Source organism: Pipistrellus kuhlii, unplaced genomic scaffold (genome assembly GCF_014108245.1).
Source record: "Pipistrellus kuhlii isolate mPipKuh1 unplaced genomic scaffold, mPipKuh1.p scaffold_m20_p_1, whole genome shotgun sequence".
NCBI classification, from domain to species: domain Eukaryota; kingdom Metazoa; phylum Chordata; class Mammalia; order Chiroptera; family Vespertilionidae; genus Pipistrellus; species Pipistrellus kuhlii.
In genome coordinates, this window is record NW_023425404.1 from 185,966,119 (window position 1) to 185,992,476 (window position 26,358).

The 26,358-nt window shown below is 37.5% G+C and overlaps 1 protein-coding gene across 2 annotated transcripts in view; it reads right to left on the reverse strand.

Moving 5' to 3' along the window:
- The window catches only part of ZCCHC4 (zinc finger CCHC-type containing 4), a 43,522-nt gene that overhangs the window by 4,817 nt on the left and 12,347 nt on the right, over positions 1-26,358 (reverse strand). The window contains exons 4-12 of one of the 2 annotated variants that reach the window (XM_036419218.2): positions 25,979-26,254; positions 25,241-25,321; positions 17,990-18,062; positions 14,653-14,803; positions 13,134-13,234; positions 4,218-4,339; positions 3,884-3,959; positions 1,825-1,876; positions 1,185-1,329 (exon numbers count right to left, since the gene is read on the reverse strand). In XM_036419218.2, coding sequence (XP_036275111.1) covers positions 1,185-1,329; positions 1,825-1,876; positions 3,884-3,959; positions 4,218-4,339; positions 13,134-13,234; positions 14,653-14,803; positions 17,990-18,062; positions 25,241-25,321; positions 25,979-26,254 — 1,077 coding nt within the window. Of the gene's footprint in view, positions 1-1,184; positions 1,330-1,824; positions 1,877-3,883; positions 3,960-4,217; positions 4,340-7,114; positions 7,199-13,133; positions 13,235-14,652; positions 14,804-17,989; positions 18,063-25,240; positions 25,322-25,978; positions 26,255-26,358 lie in introns of those variants that run through there. The other variant, XM_045573598.1, reaches the window with a different exon arrangement.

Genomic DNA, 26,358 nt, shown 5'->3' on the forward strand with positions numbered 1-26,358 from the left:
AACATCAATGATGAAAGAGAAAATCATTGATTGGCTGCCTCCTGCATGCCCCAAATTGGGGATCAAGCCCATAAACCAGGCATGTGCCCTGACCAGGAACTGAACCATAAACTCCTGATTCATAGGTCGACGCTCAACCATTGAGCAACGACAGCTGGGCTATTTTTATTGATTTGAGAGAAACAGAGGAAGGAATAGAGAGAGGAAAACATTGGTGTGAGACAGAAACACTGATCAGTTGCCTCCTGCAGGTGCTCTGACTGGGGATGGAACCTGCAACCCAGGTATGTGCCCTCACTGGAAATTGACTCTGCAGTCTTTTGGTATATGGGATGATGGTCTAACCAACTGAGCTACAGATATTTTTTTAATCACAAGTCATCTGATAGCTCAAATTTTGATCCTGATCTCAATTTTTGTGTAATGTTAAACTTGGCTATCTGATCTTCATATCAATAAAACAAGAGGTCCCAATGCTTATCATCCCTTTTAATATTTAAAAAAAGGTATAATCATTCAAATTAGTCCAGTTGAAATAGCAATGGTTTTTCTAAGTATGCCAGTGTCATTGGTATGACTTTGCTCTGCGTAATAACCAACACCAAATATTGGTGAGAGAAGGGAAACTATAACAGAGAAAAGGTAAAAATTAAACTTTAAAATTGGTGAGAGAAGGGAAACTATAACAGACAAAAGGTAAAAATTAAACTTTAAATATTTAAATATGAAATATGTCTAAATATTTTTCTTGACATCTCATATACTTTAAAGAAATAACTTCATCTTCCAGTATGTCCACTGTGGAATGATACATTTCACTGCATCTGAGATTCCTGCTCCAGCTTTACCCACTACCAAGTATCTAGAGCAGCTAGTCTATCCTGACTTAAACAGCAGATCCTTCAAGAAAGCCTGAACTCTCGCCCCATAAATTATAATTTCACACTAACCACAGGAGATATAAAGTTAGTCACTTTCTACCTTATTTTCTGGTTATTTTCATGTCTTACTATAAAATTCTAAGCTCTTGGACTCATCTTCATATCATCCTTCCCCCATCCATGCAAACAATACAATTACTTTAGCACTTTTGAATCTTCCAATTATTACACACTTTTGTGGATGACTCTGTATAAGTCACACAAGGAAACTTGTCTTCTAGTAAACAAAAGAATTCAACTAACTTGCTCATGGTCGTGGCTGCAGAGATGCTAGGACAAGAACTACGTTTGTGATCTAATTCACCGCAAATGAAGCAGCCATCTCGAGGGCCCTCGCAAGAATGATCGGGAAGAGCACAGTGATTGCAAACGCTACAGTGGATCCAGGCTGTAAAATAAAAATTGAGTTTTAGAAGAGGTTCATTTAATGTAATTTTTCATTTGATTAACCTTTATGATAGGGAACCATGAATAGTGTTTACTTCAATTACTGCCACAGGTTTGCATAGCTGGTTATAATTTCACTAAAGAGCCCAAAGCTAAAAGGCTGGAATGCCTTATAAATCAGCTAACTTCTGTCTGAGACATGGCAACAAATTTAGTCCTTCTCTAGTGAGTCATGTGACCTTAGAGCCACTGACACACGGAGGCTGGCTGTGTGACACAAAGCCCTATTCAAACAACCCAGATCCAATGGCACACGGAAAGAGGTTAGTAGTCATGGCTCTCTATGAAGTAGAGAACGTACACTTTGGTAAATTATAAAAATCAAAAAGTAAGTAAATTTTTTCTTTTATACATGCAGTTACATACAAATCCTATTTACATGAAGAAAAAATCAACTGTTTTCACAGGATCTCAAACACTAAGTCAAAATACTTACAAGGCTTTACACATTTTTTGCAGAGAAAGCAATGGTTCCATTTCCTGCCATCCTACAAAAACAAATTTTAAATTATATTTAATTTGTCATTAAAAATCAAGTCCCACAATTAAAAATTAAAATGTCTTATTAAAATCTGCATAAATTATTAATTCCTATTCCTCACTTTCCTAAGCTTCAAAATTACATACTTTGATTTTAACATATGCATATCTCCACTCTACTCAGTGTCTCGTTGATGGACCCCAATTTCCTTAATTCTACAACTGGAGGGATTTCTCTAAATGATCTTTAAAGTCCACTCCAGATCAAGCAACCCCATCTGCACAAGGAAGGACCCAATGAAAATTTCAAGAGAATTAATGATTCATAATTTTTATATGTCAATCTGGCATAATCCTTAATAAAATTCATATCTGAGAACTATATAATTTAGAAAGGTAGAGATGATAGGTTACTATTTGGGTGATTTTAAAACTGTGAAATAAAGCATACCTAGAAAAGTGCATAAGACACGTATTTCTACTTTAATGAGGCTATGAAGTAACCACTTATGAACCCAACAGGTCAGGAAACAGAACACAATCAGCCTCCTGGACACTGCCCTACGTGCCCCTGGCCAATCCAGCTTCCTCCTTCCCCAGAGTAGTGACACCTAGTCTGGCTTTTGGGATGGTCACTTCCTTGCTTTTGTTTGTTTACCACTATGTGCGCATCTCTATAATAAAGTTTTATTTTCCACATTTTGCACTTTTACGCTTTGGGCATCATTTTTTTTAGGATGAAAAATACAGATAACATCTGAAAGAACTGAAAATATACATCATCAGATATGTTAACAAAATTAAAAACTAGTATAACCAGTAATAAAATTATAAAGTTATGAAAAATATGCTTTCTTTTAATTATAAATATATGTCCTCTTTCCTTTGAAGAATAATATGTCCTTATCGGACAAACTAAACTTCACATGTTCTTTCTGAGTAGATTTATCTATAATAATAAAAGCATAATACATTAATTAAACCAGACCACCTTCTGGACGAAGCCAGGGTTGCAAAAGAAGCCCAGGTCCTTGGTGCCTACAAGCGGCCGGAGGGAAGCCCAGGTCCTGGGTGTCAGAGGGAAGCCCAGGTCCTAGGTGCCTGCCTGCAGCTGGAGGGAAACCCGGGTCCCAAGTGTCAGAAGGAAGCCGGTGCTGGCAGCCGGGGGAAGGAAGCCTAGTCTTGCATGAATTTCATGCATCGGGCCTCTAGTTTAAAACAACAGAGCAACTCAAGGGTGATTCCTAAAAATAAAGAGGAGGTTTGTCCCATGGTGTCCTTCCTCCAGGACATGTTATTAATTATAGCTTCAGTGATGGTATCAAATACTTCAATGCCTTATTCGAAACATCATAATTCTGTATGCTTAACAAAATTTAGTGCCTTATTTTAAACAGTAATAATTTTAGGAGCCATACAGTACCATATAAAAATAACTTCAAGTAATTATTACGATGACTAAGTTAACTATGTTATATGCTGTGGAGTTGACTCCACTCCTGGGGACCCCATGAATGAGGGATGTCTACAATATCCTATCCTCAATAGCCCTGCTCATCTCCTAAGAACTCATGCCTATGGCTTACTTAACTTCAAGGAAACCTTTGGAGCAGAGGTTGCCAACTGGAAAGGTTTGGCGACCACTGCTTTATGGAGTCAATCTCATATCTGATCTTCCTCTTTTCCTGATGCCTTATTTTCCCAGCATTATTGTTTTTCCACAGGACCCCGCCTTCTCAGGATGTGCCTGAGGTAGGGCAGCTTCAGTTCTGTCATTTGTGCCTCCAGCAATGTTTCAGGCTTACTTTGCTCCAGGACTCTCTTATTTGTCTAAGTAATTTTTTTTAAACCTGTTGTACTTTATAATTAGAAATAAAATGCTGCATTCAAGTATAATTAATAAATGATAACATATTAACACAAATTACATTAACAAAATAACATTAAATGTCATGAAAACTAGTAAAATAAAGCTAATATAGTTGAATAAAAATGTATTCTAAAAAAAGTTATACCTTGGATGTGCATGAATTACAGTGCTCACAGTGTTGATTCTCTAGAGAAACATATCGTTGACACAGAGGACAAAACCTACAGAGGAAAGAAAGACTTGAAGAAATTAGCTGCATATACTTATTGAGATTCAAAGAGTAGATAAAAGTTTGCATTACAAAAAAGTTTGCATTCATTACAAAAACTGGGTGTAATCCAAATTTAATTGAATACAAAATTATGGGTCATAGTTAAAAGTAACAGAACCACATGAGTCAATATTAAAAGCATTTTAATGTTAGATATACGAAACTGATACTCAGTGACATGAATTTCAAGGTCCCACTAAGATCTTACCTATACCCTTCTTTCACAGGAAGGATTACTTTGTTGGGTGGAATATTGGTGAAAATACGCACAGGAGACTGTTTCCGACCTGTCTTTCCATGTTTATAAAGTGCATGATTATCATAATCTACCTAGAAAGTTTAAAAAAATGGAAAAAGAAAATTTACTCAAAAGAGTCAATATTTTGTAAGATTCTTTAACCAATAAATGAATAAGCTGATGCCACGATACAGGTTGAAGCATTAATAAGAAATTCTTAAAAACAAGAGTTTACTTATAATGAGCAGCTTCAGGAAGGTCTCTATGGCAGTGAAATTTCATTATAACAACAATAAAATTTGTTATGACAAATTCACATTGCCTAACATTGAGAACAACTCTGATCCTTTATCCAATACAATAGACTTTACAAGAAAGGCTATTATGTAATTAAGAATTTAGATTTTGTAAGACGTACAAATTGGTAGTCTCAAAATAGTCATGGGGACATGAAGTACAGCATAGGGAATCTATAATAATAAGAGCATAATATGTTAATTAGACTGAATGTCCTTCTGGACAACCTTTTAGATGAAGTTGGGGCTGCAAGGGAAGCCCAGGTCCTGGGTGCCAGAGGGAAGCCAGTGCCAGTAGCTGGTGGAAAGAAGGCCTACTCTTACACAAATTTCGTGCATCGGGCCTCTAGTATAATCAATAATCCCATATAATAAAAACCTACTATGGTAAGTGTCCGGTTGGCCATTCAACCAATCAAAGCATAATATGACATGCTAAGACTGCTCAACCACTCGCTATGACGTGCACTGACACCAGGGGATAGACAGTCAACTGGCCAACCAGTTGCTATGATGTGCACTGACCAGCAGGGGGCAGACAGTCAACCAGTTGATCAGTGGCTATGACGTGCACTGACCACCAAGGGGGTAGACGCTTCAACTGGTAAGTTAGCTTGCTGCTGGGGTCCAGGTGATTGAGACTGGGCAAGACAGACCAGACAAACCCTGGAGCCCTCCTGCAGTCCCTCCTCAGCTGGCCAACCTCCCATGTCCCGCCCTAGCCCCGATTGTGCACTGGTGGGGTCCCTCAGCCTGGCCTGCACCCTCTTGCAATCCGGGCTAAGGGGACATTCTAAGAGTTAGAAACATTGATGAGAGAGAATCATCAATCAGTTGCCTCTTGCACATCCTCCTGGGGATGTGCCCACAACCAAGGTACATGCCCTAGACCGGAATCAAACCTGGGACCTTTCAGTCCGCAGGCCAACACTCTATCCACTGAGCCAAACCGTTTTCAGCTTACCATGAGATTTTTATGATAGATCACAACTTTCAAATACTAAGTTGTAATGAATTGTTTAGATTCTAAACAAGAATACACTTATGAATTTACAACCACCTTGGCCAGGTGGGCTCAGCTGATTGGAGTGTCGTCCCAAACACCAAAAAGTTGAGGGTTGGATTTCCTGTCAGGGCACATACCAGGTTGCAGTTTTCATCCCTGTTCGGGCACATATGGGAGGCAACTGATCAATGTGTCTCACATCAATATTTCTCTTATCCCCCCCCAATTCTCCCCTCTCTAAAAATTAATAAAAATATATCCTGGAATGAAGATTAAAAATACATATAAATAATTTTTTTAAGTATTTACAACAAAACTGGCTTGCAATTTAACTATTTAATACGCAAATCACCAAACTGTAAGGAACTGATGACAATGGAAAGAGAAATCAAAAGAAAAGTCCTAAGCTCTCTTTGTGGCCCTGCCAATGCCTAAAGGTCCACTTACAGGTGGACAAATTTAGGAAGACCGATTAACAAGCTTCAGCAGTGGGAGAAAGTAAGTATAGGATGAGGAGGCCCAGCTGAACAAGGAACAGTGTGGAAAACAGCCCTAGAGGTTCTGTCAGCTGTCAGTGTGACGAGTCCACAGCCTGGCATAACTGGGCAAAAGCTAGCACCAGCTCCCAGCTCGCCTGCAAGGATAAGTAAGATCACATCTGAAGCCCCACATTCAGCCACTACATTTTAAGAGAGACATTAATAAAACCTGCTCATTTCCAATGAAAGTAATGGAATGAATAGGATTTAGAATTTAACATAGTGGGGGTGTTTGTTCAGAAAAGAAAAGACTGGGAAAATCTGATAGCTACTTTATAACGGAAGGCGTGTCATGTGGAATAGAAATTAGGCTTATCCCTTATTGCTTCTGAGAACAGAAGCAGGACTACTAGTAAGAAGTTAATGGGGAGCATATTTTATCTCAATATGAGAAAATTTTCTAACAATTAGAGCTATTCAATAAATTGAGTTGCCTTACTTGCAAGACTGTAGGACTTCGCTCACTGAAAGCATTCAAGTGAGGATAGATGACTACTTGTCGTGAATTTAGTGGAGAGGATTATTAAGCCGGGAAGTTAGCATACGTTACATCTGTTTCTTCCCAATTTTAAAAGTCTATGAATATATGTTACCTATTAGAGTCTAAGATATAAAAGTAGATTTTACTTCTAAATCACCTTAAAAATAGTACCTTCAGTTTTCTTTTAAAATTATTTAAATTCGTAATTTCCCCCCATTGCACTCCTCTTTGTACTCAATAAATATATGGCACCTTATTAAATTCAACAAAGATATTTTGAATGTCAAAAGAAAAACAATTCTTCCCAAGAGAATCTTATGAAGAGTTCTAGCAAATGGAATATTCCATGCAATATAATAGATAGCAGATGGGAGAAAAGGGGGAAAAAAGAGCAATTTCTTGATGGTTACCCAAGGAGTAGGAGAATATATGTGTCAGGAAGGTGGTTGATTGCTTGATTTTGCATAACCTAATTGAGATTATTATTATTTTTAAATGCGGTTTGTTGTGCTAATTAACTATAAACATATGGTATGTAAAATGCATGCTGCTAGGGTAAATTAATGTACCTCTAACATGCATCCATATTTCATAGCTTCATCCACACAAATAAACCTCCTATGGAAGCGCTGTAAAGCAAACACAATTTTGCAAATTGCATATCACTAGTGGCAGAGCTGATACACCATTTTCCCATCATTATCCCTGACATTTCACTCACAATGATGATGAGAGGCACTTTCAAATAGAAAATTTCTCCCATGGAACTGATTAATGTGATGAAGTACTGTATAGAAATGAGGGAAAGCACAAAATCTCTGTACTTCCTAACTTTTAATTTTATCTCTACACAAATTTCTTCTGTAATGTGAGACTGAAACTAGTTATAGGGAAACCAAGACATTCAAGTTCACTAACATTTATCTTGCACCTACTATGCTCCACGCATCACGCTGGGAAACAGAGATGAAATAAAACAGAGTACTGATATGTTCATAACTCCCTAAAGACTATGTTCTGTTTAATTTAGGAAAACTGAAAGGATCCCAAGTGAACTAACTCTTCAGCTCTATCAATCAACTTCGATCACAGCTATAGGTCTTTTACTCATATTCTCCATATTCCAAGAAACCTCCCTTAAAATTACTATATAAAGCATAGGGCAAAAATAGGTTTGAAATTGCCTGTGTAGAAAATAATACAATCCTATATAATAAAAGGCTAATAAGCAAATCAACCAACCAGCGGAACAACCAGTCGCTAAGATGTGCACTGAACACCAGGGAGCAGATGGATGCTCAACATCAGTACGCTACCACAGGGGGAGCACCCCTAAGCCAGAAGCTCGACTCATGGCTGGTGAGCACAGTGGCAGTGGCAGGAGCCTCTCCTGCCTCCACAGCAGCACCAAGGACCCCCTCGGACTGTGTGAGGCCAGACTGAGAGGAAACAGGCAGAGCTGAGGGACCCTCCACCACCCACACACACTGCACGAATGTCATGCACTGGGCCTCTAGTGCAGTGTTTTTCAACCTTTTTTGGGCAAAGGCACACTTGTTTCATGAAAAAAATCACGAGGCACACCACCATTAGAAAATGTTAAAAAATTTAACTCTGTGCCTATATTGACTATATATAAAGTAATTCTCTTGAATAGGAATCAAATAAACACAAAGAAAGTATTTTATAATTACTTTATTATGAAATATTAAGTAAACAAAATAGTGAAAAATTATAAAATTCTTGTCTTGTCTGCACCTACGGCACACCAGGCAACATCTCGCGGCACACTAGTGTGCCTCGGAACAGCGGTTGAAAAACGCTGCTCTAGTGATTAATAAATAATAATGCAAGAATAAACTTTCGCATACTCACAACTGTAAACCTACTTCTGCTCACCCTGTATATATATTACCCCCTTGCCACTCCGAACCCATTACATGTTTTATTGTTTATCAAGTCTTAAGAATTTCAGTTGCCATCTTTCTACAATCATACCTCAAAAATTCCTATCAAAATATCTTCACTTCTAAACATGAAACTAGACTTAAAAACACAGTTTTCTATACGGGATGATTTTTTAAAAGACAGTATGAAAAAAAACCCACAACAAAGCGCTCTACTTTTATCAATCCAGATAAATATCTCAGATTAGGTAGAAATAAGAAACCATATAGCAAGTCCAGGTGGAAGATAAGTGAGAGGATCTAGTTCAGATATGGTAAATACAAGCCCTGTATGCCATCAGTGCTTGACCCTGACCATGACCCTGGGGCCAGACATCACTCATCAGCCCCACTGCTCTCTGCCACTGAGCCTGGTATTCTCAACAAATTCTCCAGAAATTCACTACTAATTAATTTATCAGAATTAGCACTAAAAGTGAAACTTCTGCCTGCTCCTTCCTAGTTCAATCATTTTATTTTATTTCATAGGTAAGGAAACAGAGACCTGGAAAGATAAAGTGACTTCTCCCAAGACTAAACAGCCTCTAAAAGGCAGCGCTAGAAATCAAACTTCTGACTAAACCAGAATTTCTTTTCATTATCACATCCATCCTCTCTAATCTACCCTTAATAAAGCACTCCATTTCCTAGGTCTTTGATAACTATTTTATTCTGCACTCATCAAGTACTTTCTCATAGAAGAGTCTACATAATGTATATTATTACATGAAGTCGTGAAGCATCTCTGCTTTCCTCTCACCTCTACATCTTTTTCTAAGATACTAAAAAGTATCTTAGAAAAAGATGTAGTGATTTTGGGGGTTTTACTGCATTGTGGTTTGAGGGCTTATAATCATCTCCGGCAACATCAGGAAGAAGGCCTAATCAAGGTCTCTGGGGAAAGTCTGGGATGGAGGAGAGGAGACTTCCAAATTTGTATTGATAAAGGTGGCTAACACAAACAAAGAAGTACCACAAAATGAGGGTGAAGTAACAAAAGAAAGAAAAGAAAGTAAAAGGCCCAGAAAGGATGATGATGATGAGGATAAGTCCAGATACGTTTTCAAAAACAAAGGTAGAAAAATCATGAAAGGGGAGGTACAACAAAAATGGTTAAATCCACCAGGACAGAGATTTTCTCTCTCTCTCTCTCTCTCTCTTTTTTTTTTTTTTTTTTTAATATATTTTATTGATTTTGTACAGAGAGGGAGAGAGATAGAGAGTTAGAAACATCGATGAGAGAGAGTCATCCATCAGCTGCCTCTTGCACACCCCCTACTGGGGATATGCCCGCAACCAAGGTACGTGCCCTAGACTGGAATCGAACCCGGGACCCTTCAGTCCCCAAGCCGACGCTCTATCCATTGAGCCAAACCGGTTTCGGCAACAGAGATTTTCTCTTATTTTTTAATCCTCACCGGAGAATATTCTTCCATTGATTTTTAGAGGAGAGGGAAAGACAGAGAGAAATATCAATGTTAGAGAAACACATCGAATGGTCACTGGGGAGGAGCCTGCAACCGAGGTATGTGTCCTTGACCAGAGTCAAACCTGGGACCCTTCAGTCGACAGGCTGACGCTCTATCCACTGAGCCAAACTACCTAAGGCCAGGACAGAGATTTTCAACCACTGTGCCACAAGAATTTTTAAAGCATACGATACCTGACTATTTAGTCAGGGGCACTGATCTTTTTTCCCTTAGATTGGCAATTTAAAAAGTGTTGTGTTGACAACTACCAACACAACAACAGCTGCCTGGTGTGAATGAATAAAAATTAAACCTATATATTTTTTTGTCAGATTGGCAAAAAATGTGATGTGTTTTTTGGTGTGCTGCAAAATTTTAGTAATTAGTTTATGTGTGCCATGAGGTGAAAAAGGCTGAAATCGCTGCACTAGGAGATATGGTGAAATCAGTTTTTCCAACTGAGCAAGTCATGGGCAATAGTCGTATATTAATAGACATTATAAAAAATATTTGTTTTGTTTTATAAATACTATTCTAAATTTTCTTTTTAAAAGTTGGCTTTCTCTTTATTGAAAAGACTGATTTTCACCCTGTCCAATATACATGACCCAATTAGAACCTATTTCACTAATACAAGGAATTACAAAATTATATCCAATAACCTTGGATCTTGAAACTATTTCTCAAAACGAAACTCCAATATTTCCAAAAGATCTTCCCTAGTTACACAGGCTGTTTAAACAACGATAATGGGTTACTGTATATGAACTTTTCTCATCACTTTATTCTGGATATGCCTTTACCTCCCATCATTTCAAACTCTTGTCCATAATAGATGGAACAGTTTTCTGAGATACCTGCATTCTGCAATTTTAATGTCTCAGAGACTGTACAAAAAAGGACCTGAAGAGAGTTTTACCCCACCTTGGGATTATCTGAATGATGACAATATAGTGCTGGCTACGACAATGACAGTGATGGTTCCGACAATGCTGACAACAACAGCCTTTACATTTGCTCTGTTTTAGGGCCTAGACTAAGCCTTCTTGATGCCTGATCTCATATAATTTATAAGACCTTACGGGACAGACAGAGTATTACTATCCTTATTTATCAGGTAAGATGAGATTCAGAGAGTGAGATAACATGCACCTTGCTAGCGCCTGGCAAAACCAGGATTAAAACTCAGTTCCTTTTCGAATCCAGAGTTCATGATAACTTTTTAATTTATTTTTTATTCAGCATGTAGGGCACCTACTATGTGCCAACCACTATACTAGATAATGATTCACTGTAGAAGGCAGCAGGTGTTCCTGGAAACGGGAACTAGTTTAATTAGTTAACATCTTCAGGATATGTCAGCTATCTCTGCATTGTAAATATCGATATTAGAAGCATCCCTTAGACCAGAAACAGAAAACTGGGTGCCCAAAAAAGGCAAGAAAACCACCTCTGAGGAGAATTGTGATGTGGATTTTGTCTGTAGCAGAGCTCAAAAACTCAAGGTTAAAATGGCTTGTGTTATACACTTTTGGAAAGGAACCAGTTTATATGGTCCAATAGTCATCAAAATGTCTATTAAATTTAATAATGTAATTTTTAGAATTCCATTTTACTTTTGGAATTCTATGGAAGTTATGTAAAATATGGGAGAAAATTATATGAATAAAAGATGTCAATGGCAGGGTTATTTATAGAACCTTAAAAGTAGAAACAACCTGTAAGTCCAAAAAGAAGAGAATGATAACACAGCCTGTCAATGAAATAATTTCAAGTTATTAAAAGCATAAAAATTACATAGCTACATTTTAAAATGTACATTTATATAAGACAGTGAAGAAAACAAAATTCAAATTCATCTGTTATGATTACAAATATGTAAACTGCTTTTAAAAGAGACTGGAAGTGAATACTTCAAAATTAAATTTGCTATTTGGGGTGAAATCACAGGTAGGATCTGCGTCCTCGTTTTTAGTAACCCTACTCCTTTCAGAACTCTTACATAATTTTTGTAATGGTGTATCTTCAAGAATAGAATGATTAGAACCTACTGCTAGCTTGGAATAATTAGTGAAGACATTTACAATCATAGGAAGAAAAGCCTTAATTAGAGGATAATCAATTGCTCAGAAAACTCAAATAGAAAAATATCATAGCCTAGCTGGTATGGCAAGGTGGTTGAGCAATAACCCATGAACCAGGAGGTCATGGTTTGATTCCCGGTCACATGCCTGGGTTGTGGGCTTGATCCCCAATAGGAGGCAGCCAATCAATGATTCTCTCTCATCATTAATGTTTCTCTCTCTCCCCCTCTCCTCTCTCTGAAATCAATAAAAATTAAATAAATTAAAAAAGAAAAAGATCATTACAGAAGAGGAAGCAGTGCCCACTGGGTGACCTCACATACTAGTGGTGACAATGGGTTTACTTCAGAACTCAAGGACACGAACACAAGAAAATGGACATTAAAGCAGAAGACCAGGCTGAGGGGAGGGTGGCACTACCAAGGCCTCTGGCCTCTATTCTCATCTAAGGCAGGTTCCCAGGGCCTTGGGCAGAGATGTGAAGGAGGTCTTATCAATTCCTCCCTGAATCTGCACATTCACTCACAAACAGACCTCAGCATCTCTGCTCTCTGATGCCCCACGACCTCAGGCATACCTCTCCCTTAGACATCCTGACATCCTCGCAGTTGCACAATGGAGTGTTTATTGTAGACTACAGACCAGAAGAAGCTACTTACTTATCTATAACCTTTAACTAGGAAAAAGTCACCACATTATGATGACCATGGGTGCTATGAAATCTTCTGGTAATGATAAAAGATTAGGTTAGCTGCTTTAAAACCCAGCTGCACTTCAGAACTACCTGGGAAGCTTAGTAAAATGTTTGGTTTGGTTTGGTTTGGTTTGGTTTTTGTGGGGCTCCACCCTCTGATATTGCTTTAGTAGGTTTATTTTGCTAACTAAAAATCCATATTTTAAATAAGCACCCTGGGGACAACAGACACTTAGATACCACTGGATTTGTATTTCGCACAATTCATAGTATTTTCATTTACTAAAACCAATGGATAGTCTTATCAGGATATTTATTTAAGCTGAAAATACACTCTCCAATCATGCCCGAAGACAGAATATTTACTATACCTGGTAGTCCAGCATGCAGAAGCTTGGAAAAAACTGACAAATTCGGGATTCAAAAAAATAGGGGAAAATCCAGAAAATAGGTAGTTCTTTGTGATTGTTATCTAATGGATCACAAAAAAAAGGAGAAAGAAAATAAGAATTGATATTAAAGAAAAAACATAACAACTATAACTGGAAAGCTTCTGGTATCAGAAGAAACTACAATCATTCAATACAGTTCAATCCCACAAAAGGAAGGACTGTCTATCAGAGCACCATGTATAGTCAGACCTCTCACAAAGGTAATGGAAACGTTCTCCGATATCTAAACACAGCTACATGTATGAAGCAATCCTAACATGCATATCACAATAGTATATGTGAAGGTAGAGATGTTACAAAAAAAATGGAATATAAAATTAATATTAAAGGCAGGAACACAGCTATTATGTATAGGCTGAACACAATATTAGGTACTTTCTACTGTATATATTGTCTCTGTATAATAACCTCTAGAGTTAGATATTAATAATCCCATTTTGCAGAAGAAGAAAATAGAGCCACAAGATTTAAGTCATTGGTTCAAGTCCATGCAGCTGATAAGTGGCAGAATTGGAATTCAAGCCCACAAAGCTCTTCATTGCTTCCCCAATAATACAGACTTTATACACTCCGATAAGTGACTTGGGAACTGAAAATAAATGGAATACTTAACACTATGAGTCATATTTTAGATTTTGTTTGCATTCTGTCCCCCAAAGCACACTATTTATGTAGCACAATTGACTGAGAAACTTGATCACAAACTCCTAACGCTCTTACAACTTATCAGCTTATAAGCTGGAAACTAAAAAATTATTGTACCAACTAATTAGATCATTGTATGAAATACCTGGAAGTCCTAAGCCACCTGAAACTGAATAATAACCCTCAGCCATTCCTCCACCGCTAGGACCAGGTATCTATGTTACTGATAACCACTGTCAGGCCCCGAGTGTCTGACTTTCCCCCCCAAATCTAGGCATGTTTGGCACTTTGGGCCAGAGATCAGTGCCATCTCAGAGTCCTGGGAGAGACTTCAGGAGCAGGGAATGTAAGGTGCATGAGAGCTGGCTTGGTCACTACTCTATTTCTAGCACCTGGTTCGTGGCCCTTCAGTAAATACAGGGTGGGCAAAAGTCGTTGTGCGTACACAAAAAACAGTTTATTTTTATAGTATTACATATTTATTTTAGCATTACTCTCCATATAAATGACTATAAAAAAAAATACCTGTACTTACTGGAAAAACAACAATTTATTGCTATTCTTCATGTCCCTTTATTCCCCTAAGAATAAAATTATCTACAAGCCATTTAAAAAAAAAAGATTAGGACAATCCAAGTGTATCATGATGATAAAACATGACACATTATCAAATAAGCCTGCTTTTAAAAAGACCAGAAACAAATTTTAGTGCTCTGATTCACCAAGATCTGATTTGACAGAAAGTAAATATGCAGGTACATGTTTACTTTGAAGTAAGTAATAAATTACACACCTTGACTTTGACCTTTTTTCCACATAGCAATTAACTTCTTGAATGTAACAGCCAGAGGTTCAACCAAGCCACCGAAAGGAGGGTCTGTCACCATAATGACTCCTTCACCTTTATCTTCCTGTAAAAACGTTCTGCATACTTCAAGGGCAGCCTGGAAAAATACACATTCATTTCTAAATTAGGGAGGCACTTCGTCCTATTTGGAGGAGAATGCACTGGGTTCCATCTCACTCTTGGTACTGAAATTTCACCCATCTGCCACCCCAGAGTCCCTCACTGACATCCTCAATCCTCCCTCATTCAGCCCCTGTGAGATTTTATCTTTGGGTTTCTTGATAAGCAAGTTTTTAAAACTGCAAATTCAAATACCATCACTATCAGAGGACTACACATTTCAAATGGTTAAATTAAAAACCTGAATTTAGTAACCTAAAAGAGAGAAACTCATTACCCATGAAAAACTAAGTAAAACTCTAAATTCAATAAACAGTAGCAGGGACTGTGCCAAACACTGGAAACACAAAGACAAGGCACATTTCCTTCCTATCTGGTCTGCCCACCACCATGTGTTCAATTTACTAAGAGCTACAACTACCAGTTAAACACCGGGTTTTGAGAGCATGCACGGTAGGTAAATAAATGAAGGGCTACAAACAACAACACGTATCCAGGCCATGAGACCATGCTAGTAACACATTTTCCCAACAAACTGGTCCAGGTGATTTTAGTAACTGCAAACTTAACATAACTGCTATCTAAAATATGTATCTTTTTTGTTATTGTTGTTATTTTGGGAGACGTTAATAAGAGATACACCTATAATAACAACTCCAGTCAACTGACTTTGTAATAGTTTTCAAGTACGTACTCGTCTGTAAAAGCAAATCAACACTTAACCATACCCTGAGTGGCATATGATTTTAAAGTTGAGTGGTATGCTAAACTTTAATAAACCTACACGTACTTTAAAATATATACTGTTCTACTACTAAATCCCAACTGATGAGAGGAAAAAGCACTATATCCTAACCCCTTTTCCCTAGGAGAGTCACTGTTAACCTCCTACTGGCAGTCCTACAGTAAAGGATAGTGTGTCAAGAAGGTTAACCATTTTTCAAGTGCGGTCTGGTACTTTCTTAACCTGCTGACAAGAACAGAACCTAAAATACGGATGATGTTGGGAAATCTTCAAATTCCTTAGTTAAAGGCAGAAAAAAGAAAATAAACAGTAAACTAGGCCTACACTTTTTTTAAAATATATTTTTTTGATTTTTTACAGAGAGGAAGAGAGAGGGATAGAGAGTTAAAAACATCGATGAGAGAGAATCATCAATCAGCTGCCTCTTGCACACCCTCTACTGGGGATGTGCCTGCAACCAAGGTAAATGCCCTTGACCGGAATCGAACCCGGGACCTTTCAGGCCGCAGGCCGACGCTCTATCCACTGAGCCAAACCAGTTTCGGCTAGGCCTAAACCCTTAACCAAACTTAAAAAACATTAAGCATATTCTTCCAGGTAAGAATCTAGGCTGTAATATCATGTCAAGAGTTGTGGAGGTCCTAATGTTGACACCTATGGAAACAGATGCTCGCTTATGCCACCAATGTCGACAGAAACCTAACTCTTTTCTTCATCTCAGTTATCACTAAAAACTCGCATTTATTTTTTTAAATATATTTTTATTATCCAAGCTGGTCTGGCTTAGTGGATAGAGCATGGGCCTGGACACTGAAGGGTCCCGGGTTCAATTCCTATCAAGGGCACATGCCTTGGTTACAGGCTCAGTCCTCAGTAGGGGGCATGCAGGAGGCAGCCAATCAATGATTCTCTCTCATCATTGATGTTTCTCTCTCTCCCTCTCCCTTCCTCTCTAAAATAAATAAAAATATATTTTAAAAAAAGATAAATAAATGTGAAAAATGTATTTTTTTAATTGATTTCAGAAAGAAAGGGAGAGGGAGAGAGATAAATAGCTGAAAAATAGATATCCCAATGCCCAACTGATCCTGAAAGGAGGTGTGCGTCCCTGGCTACCCTTACTAAATCAGGAGACTCATTTTCAATCCCAACCAACAATTCAAAATCTGTTTTCATTTTCTAAATGCTTGGTTTTTTAGTCTTGATTGGTTTTCATTCTATCATTAGCTATACCTTAAAGCACAATAAATACTTTAGCATGGTTCACTATCTTTAAAAAGTCACACACACACACACACACACACACACACACACACACAGATGTGCTTCAAGAAATCTTGATAATTCCAATCAAAACCTGGCAGGTGTGACTCCTGGTTGGTTGTGATTTTTATTTTGTAATAAGACTGACAAAGAGCTCAAACTAGGAGTGGAAGTATCAGCTCTGCTGTGTTGTTTATTCACAGTGACGTTATTGGCATCATATTTAAAGAAGCTTCCTTTAAGCCACTAATTTTTTTATTAAGACTATTTTTTTAGAGTAGTTTTAGGTTCACAGCAAAATTGAAAAGATACAGAGATATCACCCATGCCCCTGGCCCTACACAAGCACAGCCTCCCCCTTAGCATTGCCCACCAGAGGGGTACATTTGTTAGAATTGATGAACCTATGTTGACACATCTTTATCAGACACTAGTTTTAAAGGAGTAATCTATAAAACTATAAATCCCCTTAACTGGGGCATGAAATTTACCAGGGAGGCAGACACCAAACAACTATCTATAATAACAAAAGCATAATATGCTAATTAGACCGGACATCCTTCTGGACGTCCTTCCTTCTGGACAAAGCCACAGTAAGCAGGGGCCCAGGTGCAGCAGGGCCAAGGTCCTTGCACGAATTTCGCATATCAGGCCTCTAGTTTAACTATAGTATCATAAGGAGAACTTGACCTTGTCTGGGGCTCAGGGGAGGCTGGAGAAAGTCACTTGGAACAGAGCTCTGAAGAATGAGGTAAAGTTAACAAAGCAACAGAGAATAGAAGGCAGAGGGCATGGCATGGGCAAAAGGCCCGGTGGTGAAAAGGCCAATTCCAGATGAAAGTTCGAGATGAACACAAAGAGCCAAGCAGCAGGGAGAGGAGGGGTTGAAGCGTGGCAGGGCTCAGACCACACACAGCCATGTGGGCCTTGCTAAGAAAGTGGATCCTTACCCAAAAAGTAGTGAAAACTCATGAAAGAGAAATAATTTGATCACTTCTAGATGCTCAATATCTTCTCAGTTAATGAATAAAATATCTCTATGAGTAAATGGTGGAACAGCCTTTGATCTTAAGGGACTTTAGAAAAATAACAAAAGAGATTCTCTTGAATTTATTCTTCACAAGAGAAGAAAGAGACAATGTTTATAATTCTTACCTCGCCATCAAAGAAGTGATGGTTAAACATGTTATAACGGCAAAAGCTATCTTCCATATAAAACTGCGAATACCTGTAAAATAATTGGCTTATTACTGGAGTTACTTGCACAGTCATAGTTATACAATAAATAAATATAAACTAAATTTTAAAACTGTGAAATCACACCTTTAATAAAGTCAATTTCATCATGCTTTCAATTGTTCTGAAATAAAGAATGCTTTCCCAGCCCTAGCCAGTTTGGCTCAGTGGATAGAGCATTGGCCTGCGGACCAAAGGGTCCCGGGTTCAATTCTGGTAAAAGGCACGTACCTTGGTTGCAGAATCCTCCCTGGCCCAGCCTCGGTCCTGGCTCATGCAGAAGGCAACCAATCTATGTTTTTCTCTCACACTGATATTTCTGTCTTTCCCTCTCCCCTAAAAATCAATGGAAAAATATCTTCAGGTGAGGACTAAAAAATAAAAAAGTAAAAACTTAAAAAATAAAATTAGTGGGTTTTATTTGTAGGGTTTTGTTTTTGTTTTTTTTTAAGTATATTTTTTATTGATTTCAGAGAGGAAAGAAGAGGGAGAGAGAGACAGAAACATCAGCCCAGCCTGCACCCTCTCCAACCCAGGACCACTAGGGGGAGGTCCGACTGCCAGTTTAGGCCTGGATCAGGCCTAAATCAGCAGTTGGACATCCCTCTCACAGTCCAGGACCACTGGCTCCTAACTGCTCACGTGCCTGCCTGCCTGATGACCCCTAACTGCCCCTCCACTGGCCTGGTAACCCCCAACTGCCCCTCTTGCCAGCCTAGATGCCCCCAACTGCTCCCGGCACCGGCCTGGTCGCCCCTTACTGCCCCCACTGCTGGCCTGGTCACTCCCAACTGTGCCCCCTGCCCACAAGCCTGGTCACCCCTAACTCCCCCGCCCCCCACTGGCCTAGTCACCCCTCACCACCCCCCTCTGCCGGCCTGATCACCCCTCATTGCCCCCTCCTGCAGGCCTAGTCACCCCCAACTGCCCCTCCTGCAGGCCTGGTCATCCCATTCAGCCTGCTGCTCAGTTGTTTGGCCATCCCTCACTATCCCCCCTGCTGGCCTGGTCTCCCATGCAGCCTTGCTGCTCAGTTGTTTGGTTGCCCCTCACTAATCCCCCTGCTGGCCTAGTAACCCCATGCAGCCTGTTCCATCGTCCTTTCAGTTGTGATGGTTGCTTATGCTTTTATATATAATTTTAAAAGTATGTGCATTTCATATTTACTGAATTAATGCTGGGAAAGAGGGATATTTATTTGTTGGATGAATCACTATTTTTCTAACATACTACTTTATATAAAATTTATTTTTATTTTTTTAATTAAAAATTTTTTTTTGCAATTACAGTTGACATACAATATTAGATTAGTTTCAGGTATAACACACTACTTTAAAATACCATCAGCAATGAATGAGGGTACCAACTTTGGTTATTAACTTTATAAATTTTTGCTAATTTAGTAGGCAAAATTCATACTAACATAATGGTTTAAATTTGCATTTATTTGGTTTCTTATAAGACTGAGGTTTCCTCATTCCTTAAGTGTATTTGTACTGCCTGTCTTTGTTTTCTCCGTTTATGTATATGGATTTTAATGTCTTTCATGCTGATTAATGAGTTTTCATATATTACAGAAACCTTTTTTTTTTAATCTCAGTAGGATCTTAAACTTTGGGAATTTTGTTATAAACAATTCACATATGAATCACATCATTCTGCTTTGGAATGCATAGTGGAAAGACTAAAAACCATCAGGGACACATCCTTACTTACTTCTTTAGCCATATCACGATAGCAGAACAACTGTTGCTACTCTATTCTCAGTTATCCATTACTGTCTACAACTGATTCACCCTCCATGGTATTATAATGGGCAACCCTGCTTTCGCTCTTCTTCGTATACTGTTTTAAAAGCAGACTTTATAGTCAGATGATCTAGTTTCAAACCCTATTAGCAGTGCAACCTTAATAAGTATTTCACCTGTCAGAGCCCCAGTTTCTTAATTTACAAAATGTTTCCACATCATAGGCCTTGGTAAGAATAAATAAGATAATGTATGTAAAGTGCTTACCACAGTGCCTGCTAAACAGCATATACTGAAATGTCAGGTCTCATTATTTTAATAAACACCAGCTAATATGCTTTAATGTCCCTAATATTAGGAAATTATGTTTATGTCCAAACAAAATCTCCCCTCCTGTAACCTAATCCATTTCTTCTTCTTTTGTGGAGATGGAGAACAGCCGTTCACCATTCTCATTATGTTATCCTTTAATATTATTTAAGATACTATTAGTACATCTGCATTGAAGAAATAAACAAAAGGTTTGGGTAACTGAAAAATATTTAAAATATATATGGCAGTTTACTGAACATTCCAAACACTGTGGGGCAATGTCAATTATCACTAATAAGCATATGTCTTCCTATTTAACTAAATTCCAAATAGCTAACTATATATATATATATATATATATATATATATATATATGTATATGTTATTTAATTAATATATATTTGTCAATACCAGTAGAGCTGTGAGTCAACTATCTTTTGAGAGTTTTCTTCTCTCTTGCATTGCTTTGTGTAAGAAAAAAAAAACACCAAAACAATCCCTTTAAAAATATATTTTTACTGACTCTCCATTTTTTTATTGCTTCACAATGACACAATAGTCACTTTTTTCATTAAAAAAGAAAAATTATTTACATAAAATTCAACACAGCAGAGTTGTCCAAAACTTCCTAGGCAGCACTGAGCAAGGCCAGAGAGAGAAAAAAAGCCTAGATTTCATCTCTGAGTTTCATCGAATACAAACAAGGGAGCATAATTATTCATATTTTAAACTATGAACAATCACTCAACATTACCCTCTTAAAATGAAATTGGCCACAAAGCATTATTCTCTCCACTGAATAAAGCAAACAAAACCAATCAGAAAGCATGCACTTGAAAACTGCTCAAAAGGACATTCATTTAATTTGGCCATTCATCTCTTTAAATGAGTCAGTTACCAAGTGTGAAACATACTCTACACACAGGAAATGTAATCAAGAGCTGAATAACATCAGTTCATGAAATGAACCCAAGAAATCCATTTTTTTATATAACTTTATTTGGATGATAGTTTGCCAAATAGAGTTTCACATCTTTCATGCTAAAATTAGAGCATATAGAAATCCATCTTAGCAAATGTGAACTTCATATCTTAGACCCCTGAAAGGAATATTTACAGCACATCTACATAGAATGCTGGAGTTGAGGCAGCTTTCTGCAGCCTTGGACAGACCTTTTGTAGGGCAAAAACAAACCAAAGTCGAAGTGCCAAGTGCCATTCCATTCCCACAGGGAGTTTTTCCTGATTTAAATGTGAGAAACCTAAACCAACCCACACACTCCATACTGTAAATACAGGTAACAGACTGAATTCATTCTGACTACTCCTGTGTTTCTTAATTTTGAAGAATTGACTCAGGAACACAGTCTGGGATCAAAGAAACTAAGCTAGGATAACATCTTAGCACACCACCTTGGGCTTTTGTTTGCAACATACAAAGAGAGGTTTATAGACATGAAGGGAAAAAAAAGTATTAGTGTATTCCATAAGTTATAAAATAACTTTATCCAAATCCCCTATGTCCTACTCTAACCAAGAGATTTCAATTTCACACTCAAGAAAGGTTAAACTGTAAGATACAGCATTTAAAACAAAAGAGCTGAGGGGCCATTTAAATCTTCAAATTAAAAGTAAATCAGGTAAGGTGAAAAGAGTTCTGGAGAATGGTTGCACAATGATATACGTGTACTTCACTTACTTAACACTACTGAACTGTTGTATATTTAAAATAGTTAACATAACAAATTTTATGCTATGTGTATTATGTCACAATATTTTATCTTTGTTTTTTGGGGTTTTTTTTTTTATCATCAGCCAAGGATATTTTTCCATTGATTTTTAGAGAGAGTAGAAGAGAGAGGGAGAGACAGAGAGAAACATCGATGTGAGAGAAACACAGAGACTGATTGCCTCCAGCAAGCGCCCAGCCCAGTCTGGGAAGGAGCCTGCAACCTAGGTACATGCCCTTGACCAGAATCAAACCTGAGACCTTTTCGTCCACAGTCCAACACTCTATCCACTGAGCCAAACTGACTGGGGCCACAATTAAAAAAAAAAAAAAAAGTAAATCAGGGCAATAAGCAATTAATAATACAAAATGAAATTAAGAAAACAATTTTCAATAGCAACAAAAAGAACAAAATATTTAGGATTAAATTTAACAGAGGAAGTGCAAGACCTATACGCTGAAAACTAAAAAATATCACTTAGGCCTGTGGACTGAAAGGTCTCAGATTTGATTCCCTTGACGGGCATGTACCTTGGTTGTGGGCACATCCCCTGGAGGGAGTATGCAGGAGGCAGCTGATTGATGTTTCTCTCATCGATGTTTCTAACTCTCTATCCTTCTCTCTTCCTCTCTGTAAAAAATCAATAAAATAAATTTTAAAAAATAAAAATAAAAATAAATAATTAAAAATAAAAAATATCATTTAAAGAAATTAAAGAAGACCTAAATAAATGGAAAGACTTTCATGTTTATGAACTGGAAGACGATTAACATGGTAATACTCCCCAAATTGATCTACAAATTTAATGCAATCTCTATTAAAAAATCACAGCTGATTTTTTTGTAGAAATTTACAAGCTGATCCTAAAATTCATATAAAATGCAAGGAATCCAAAATAGCAAAAACAATCTTCAACAGAATAAAGTTAGAAGACTCACACTTCCTAATTTCAAAACTTACTACAAAGCAACAATAATCAAGATTGCGTGGAACTAGCATAAGGATAGAAACAGATTAATGGACCAGAATTTAGAGTCCAAAAATAAACCTGTGCATTTATGGTCATTTGGTTTCCAATAAGGTACCAAGATAATTCAAAGGGAGAAGAATAATCATTTCAACGAACGGTGCCAAGGCAACTATGCAAAAAGAATGAAGTTGGATCCCTACCTCACTCCATATAGAAAATTTAATTCAAAATGAATCTAAATATAAGAACTAAAATAAAAAAAGCTCTAAGAAAACAGGTATAAATATTCATGATCTTATATTAGTTAATAGTTAGATATGATACCTAAAACACAAGCAATCAAAGAAAAAAGAGAATAACTGGATTTCATAAAAAGAAAAAAAGACAGGGTGGGGGTTAGGCAATGGAGGGATAAGAACACATATGTAATACCATAATCAATAAAAAAATAATAAAACAACCCCCAAAATGGGAGAAATTATTTGCAAATCATATAACTGATAAAGGTCTAGTATCAAAAATATATTAAGAACTTTTTTAATTCAACACTAGAAAGTCAACCAATTAAAAATGGGCAAAGGATTGAATAAATATTTCTCCAAACGATAAACGACTAGTCCATAAGCACAGGAAAAGATGCTCAACATCACTAACCATGAATAAAATGTAGTTACCTGTGTTTTGGCAGTTTGGCAGTTCCTCAATAAGTTAAATACAGAGTTATAATATAACTCTACTCCTACTCCTAGGTAGATATGGCCTCAACTGTGTCCCCCCAAATACCTATGTTAAAGTCCTAACCTCAGTACTTCAATTTGTAACTGTATTTGGAGGCAGGCCCTTTAAAGAAATGATTAAGTTAAAATGTCCTTAGGGTAGGCCCCAATGAATATGACTGGTGTCCTTACTAGAAGGAGAAATATGCACACACAGAGAAAAGACCATTGTGAGGACAGTGAAGGCGGCCATCTGCAAGGTAAGAGAGGCCTCAGAAGAAACCAAATCCACTGACACTTGATCTTGGACTTTCAGCCTCTAAAACTATGAGAAAATAAGTTTCTGTTGTTTAAGCCACCCAATCTACTGTATTTTGTAATGGCAGCCCTAGAAAATTAATACAATACTGAAGAGATATGAAGATATATTCACACAAGAAACTGTCCACAAGGTTCATAGCAGCATTATTCACAAAAGTGAAAGCAATCCAAATGTCCATCAGCTGATGAATGGATAAAAAATTCCTGGTATGTCTGGAGGAGTGGGGGAGGGGGGGTGCATTGGAATGGGGGTTTGAGGGAAAATATGTGATACCTTAATCAATAAAGAAATTAAAAAAAAAAAACTTGGTATGTCTTTATAATACAGTATTATTCAGCCATAATGAGGAATCAAGTACTGATCATACGACAACATGGATAAACTTTGAAAACATTATGCTAAGTGAAAGAAGCTAGACACTAGAAGTCACATACTATATGATTCCATGTATATGAAATCTGGAGAAGAGACAGAAAGTAAATTAATGATGCCCAAGGGAAGGGGGAACTGAAGAGAGACTGTGATGGAAATATTCTGGAATTAGACAATGGTGATGATTGTACAACCTTGTGAATAATACTAAAAATGTATGTGAAATATATCTCAATTTTTTTAAATTATGCCTAAAATACAGCAAGTGGGGGAAAAAAGACTTTAAGTTATGATTCTATGTTTTAAAATTTTTAAATGCAGCCCAGCCAGTGTGGCCCAGTGTTTAAACATCAATCCATGAACCAAGAAGTCCCCAGTAGATTCCTAGACAGGGCACATGTCTGGGAATCCATTTGCCCCAACCTATCAGCAGTCATTGACTCTGAATCTCTCTGTTTGCTAATCCTCAGCCTTGGGGTCTGTCTATTCCCCAGGTAGCATGCCCTTCAATTAGGCTACGTCCAGTGAAAGACAATAACATGCACATCATCAGGTAAAAATATTAAATAAATGCCTTGATGTACTTAAAACAGCATGATGAAACCCAGTCCTGGAGGAAGCTCAGAATTATCTTTGAAAACAAGTATATGAGAAGAAATTTCACTCAGTAGGAATTCATCACTAAATTATAAGCCAAAGACAACGAGGCACATTCATGGACAAAATCTAGGAAGCACACTAGCAAAAAGAGAAAGTCACTTTATCAAAAGGAAAGGTGAGTAGGGGAGGCAGGAGAGGGTAAAGTGAGGAAAAGAAAAAAAAGAGAAATTCACGGAGGATTACATATGGGATTTATATGACTGAAAAAGTGCCTTATCACCAATTACTACTTCTAAATGTTAACTAGGATTAAAACAGGGAGTAAACAATGAAAAAGAGGAAAAACAATTAAAAGCAGGAGACAATGAATGAGAATAAATATCATACTTTGTAAACCTACCGAAAATCAATATCCAATAAAAGGCTTTTAATGTTAGGCTTGTTGTCACCTGATGCTTTCAACCTGATCAGCTCATGCAACCTAAAGCAATTAGGGAAAGCAAATTTAATATGAAGTTACAAAGGCCATAGATAATAAACAAATAAAAAAAAAACATCAATGTTGCCAAAACCGGTTTGGCTCAGTGGATAGAGCTATGGCCTCCGGACTGAAGGGTTCCAGGTTCGATTCCGGTCAAGGGCATGTACCTTGGTTGCGGGCACATCCCCAGTAGGGGGTGTGCAAGAGGCAGCTGATAGATGATTCTCTCTCACTGATGTTTCTAGCCCTCTATCCCTCTCTCTTCCTCCTTGTAAAAAATCAATAAAATATATATTTTTAAAAAAAATCAATGTTCTTCTGATACTTCTGATAGTTCACTGAAGAGAATTTGGCAGATGTAATCAGAGTCGCAGTTTTACAAATATTTTTTAAAAAGCAGAACTTCTCTGAAACAGAAAAATCTGAAATTATAAACACAATTTAAGAACCAATCAGGAAGAATCTCCTATCATATATCAGAAATCTATAAAGATTTCTCCCAAATGGATAACAGATTGCAAACTCCTTTAAAGGGACCATTCTATATACTTCTTTGTATACTCAAAGCTTTATGCTCTATCCTGGAACTTGAGAATTTTTTTCTTACAGTTTAACCAGTGGTGCCAGGAAAAATTTTTTAAAAACCACATAACCTACCTTGGTGTTCCAACACACAGCACTCTTCTGAACCCAAGGGTAGAAAGTAGGTCTATCAAGAACTGACAGCTCCTATCAGCAAACAAATACTGTGCATTTGTCTTCTTGTTTTCCAACGGAGAAAGGAGCTGACTGGGCCTTTTTAACTGGGTGACAGAAATATCTCCCATGACCTGGTGCTCACGATGCTTCTCCCAGTCATCTGGCAGGAGCAACTGCTGACATCTTTGACAAAACTTTCTCTGAGACAACGGCAACTCAATGAACTTCAAATACCTTCAAGACACAACACAAGGAATATATTGTAAGTTTGTTGTTTTAAAGACTATGTTTGCTATTTTTAGTATGCAAAAAGCATTATTTCCTATAGACTATTGCAT